Source organism: Buceros rhinoceros, unplaced genomic scaffold (genome assembly GCF_000710305.1).
Source record: "Buceros rhinoceros silvestris isolate BGI_N320 unplaced genomic scaffold, ASM71030v1 scaffold25426, whole genome shotgun sequence".
Classification (NCBI taxonomy): domain Eukaryota; kingdom Metazoa; phylum Chordata; class Aves; order Bucerotiformes; family Bucerotidae; genus Buceros; species Buceros rhinoceros.
In genome coordinates, this window is record NW_010416150.1 from 3,451 (window position 1) to 5,992 (window position 2,542).

Consider the following 2,542-nt stretch of genomic DNA (forward strand, 5'->3'; position numbering starts at 1 on the left):
GATGGCCACGATGTCGAAGCCGTCAGGCGCCACCACCGCCGGGTTCATGAAGCGGTAGTAGAGCAGGTTCCCCACGATCTAGGGCACAAGACAGGCTGGTGGCGTTGGGGAACACGCGGGCTGGTGCCCCGGGAGGTGGTGGCTCAGCAGGGAAGGCAGTTTCACCCATGTGCTGCCCGGCGGGGCCCTCCCGGAGAGGACAGCAGCGCAGAGCCCACTGTTGCCATTTCCTTAGTGGCTCAGGGAAAACATTGACTTGAAGGTGTTTTGAAGTCAAGAGGACTTGACCTTCTCCAGAGGAACACTGGCCCTTTGCATGCACACGTGGTTGGACCCCTCCAAGCCGCGCAGCTCCCCACCCCCAGGGTACCTTGTCGATCTCCTGCGCCGAGGCCTTGGGGAATTTCTCAGCCAAGGATGTCCTCAGGATTTTGGCCACATAGCGCATCCCATAGCTGAGGAGGGGGCAGGAAGAGGTCTGTGAGCACGTGGGGCAGCACCAGGCTCACCAGCCACCCTGCCCCGTCCCTACTGCCCATCACCCAAGAAGCAGCAAACCCCCAGCCTTGGGGTGACGGAGGAGCCCTCAAGAGGGGCTGGCAGCTGCAGCATCCTTCAGCTCCCTCCTCTACTCTGCTGCCTTCCCTGGAGGAAGCCTTCAGCCTCTGAGATTATCTCAAAGCTCAGCTTCTTCCTTGCAGACACCTCAACATCGGCAGTAAAGCACTCAAAAGGAGGGGCAGGAGAGCCAGCCCACCAGGGCGTCACTGCAGGAGCAGAAGCAGCAGCACCCACTGATATGTGGATTCCCCCTCGTCAGCAGTGCAGTAACACAGCCCTGCAGCAGGGCCAGGAAGCCCCCCAGCACCCAAACTCCCTTTTCCAAGGCCTTGCTGAAGCTACGTTCAAGCCACCAGCACTGCAGGACACACACACACAAACCATCAAGACACATACGGGATCTTGTCTACAGAAGAGGTGATGGCAGAGACGAACTTGTCCGTCATTGCAAGGAGGTTGCGGACAGAAATATCCAGCCGCCTTTGGACCTCGGGGTGGCTGAGAGCCTGCTCGGGGCTGACCTCATATGGGAGATTGCTGTGGGCAGAAGACAAGGTCCTCATCACCACCCCAATGCCCATCACCCTGTGGTCAGGCTAAGCTTCCTTGCCCAGGGCCTGACCTCTTCTGCCCGCTCTGTGACTCCATCTGGTTGACCCACGCCTTGTAGATGTCCACAGGGTTGGTGCGGATGCTGAGGGTCTTGTCCTGCAGGACTTCCTGCACCGGGCCACCCAGGATCTGCCGCAGGGCGTTCTGCCCATGCGTGTTGCGGTAGAAGCTGACCACCAGCCGGATCACTGTGGCGTTTCCCGTCAGGATGTCGTGGACACAGTCCACCTTGGACCTGGGCAGAGAGACAGGATGTACGGGATGAAGGGGATGGACCAGTGTGTTTGTTCTCCAACACAACCAAGCTGATGACCCTAGTTTGGCCTTTTCCCAGACCTGTCCCCAAACCGGGGCACCCACAGCCACCCACCTGATCTCCTCCTGCAGCGCTGCCTTGAAGAGCTGGAGCAGCAGATAAGCCTCCCGGGGGGTGGACGCGTAGTTGTAAAGCGTAAAGATCACCGACTCCATGAACTTGGTCGACTTGTTCTGCGGCATCTGGAAGATCAGCCTGGCCAGGTACACTGGCTGCGTCTGCAGGGACAAGGAACACCAAGCTAACCTCGTGTCATGGTGCTGGGGTACAGGGACCCCACACTGCCCCCCAAGCTGTGGTGGACGCAGCGGAGCCCCACCTGCAGCAGGTAAAAGAGGTGCTGGTAGGCCTCCAGCTTCTGCCGCTTCTCCTTGCTGAGCGACTTGAGCCCCTTCTGCTTGTCGATGGACATCATCTCTGAGAGCTGCTCCTTGTTCTTCTTGGTCAGCTTCTTGCAGTGGGACACCACCTCCTGGAGGCACGCGGGCAAGGAGAGAGAAGCGTTGGTGAGCGCCAGCGTTCAACCCAGCTTCTGGGGAAACGGGGCCAGAGGCACCTCAGTGCTCCTCAACTCCTTCCACTGCTTTAAAAGCAAAGTGGGGAGGAGTTCAAGCTGATGCCAAGGAGAGGAGGAGCAGCTCTGCGCTGGCTGAACAGCCTCGGCACCACGGCAGAGCCACATGAGGTGGCCAAGGTCCTTCCCCACCTGCAGCGTGATCCTGTTCTTGACCAGCAGCCCGATCTTGATGTCCATGAGGTCCAGGTCGCTCTCCAGCTGCCGGCTGGCGCGGATCCTCTTCACCAGCTCCTCCTGCAACCGCAGCACCTCCGACTCCTCCCAGAAGTCATGCTGGCTCTGCTCCAGCAAGTGGATGAAGCGCCGGACGATGCTCAGCGGCGGGCTCCTGGCATGGACTGCAGCATGGTGCCACCATGAACACTTGGACCCCCATCTCATCAAGACACTCCCCTCCTCCTCCCCCAAAAAGCATCTTCTTGCAACAGCAGAACACAGGACGAGATGACGTCGTGCTCTGCAACACCTCCCCCGGG

General features: G+C 59.8%; 1 protein-coding gene across 1 annotated transcript in view; it reads right to left on the bottom strand.

Annotated features, from left to right (window-relative positions):
• The window catches only part of LOC104494831 (ras GTPase-activating-like protein IQGAP3), a gene marked incomplete at its 3' end in the record, with an annotated part of 7,444 nt that overhangs the window by 3,447 nt on the left and 1,455 nt on the right, over positions 1-2,542 (bottom strand). Inside the window, 7 exon segments of the mRNA XM_010137713.1 lie at positions 3-78; positions 371-455; positions 958-1,098; positions 1,184-1,408; positions 1,544-1,707; positions 1,809-1,961; positions 2,196-2,404. Of these exon segments, the coding sequence (XP_010136015.1) occupies positions 3-78; positions 371-455; positions 958-1,098; positions 1,184-1,408; positions 1,544-1,707; positions 1,809-1,961; positions 2,196-2,404 (1,053 nt within the window).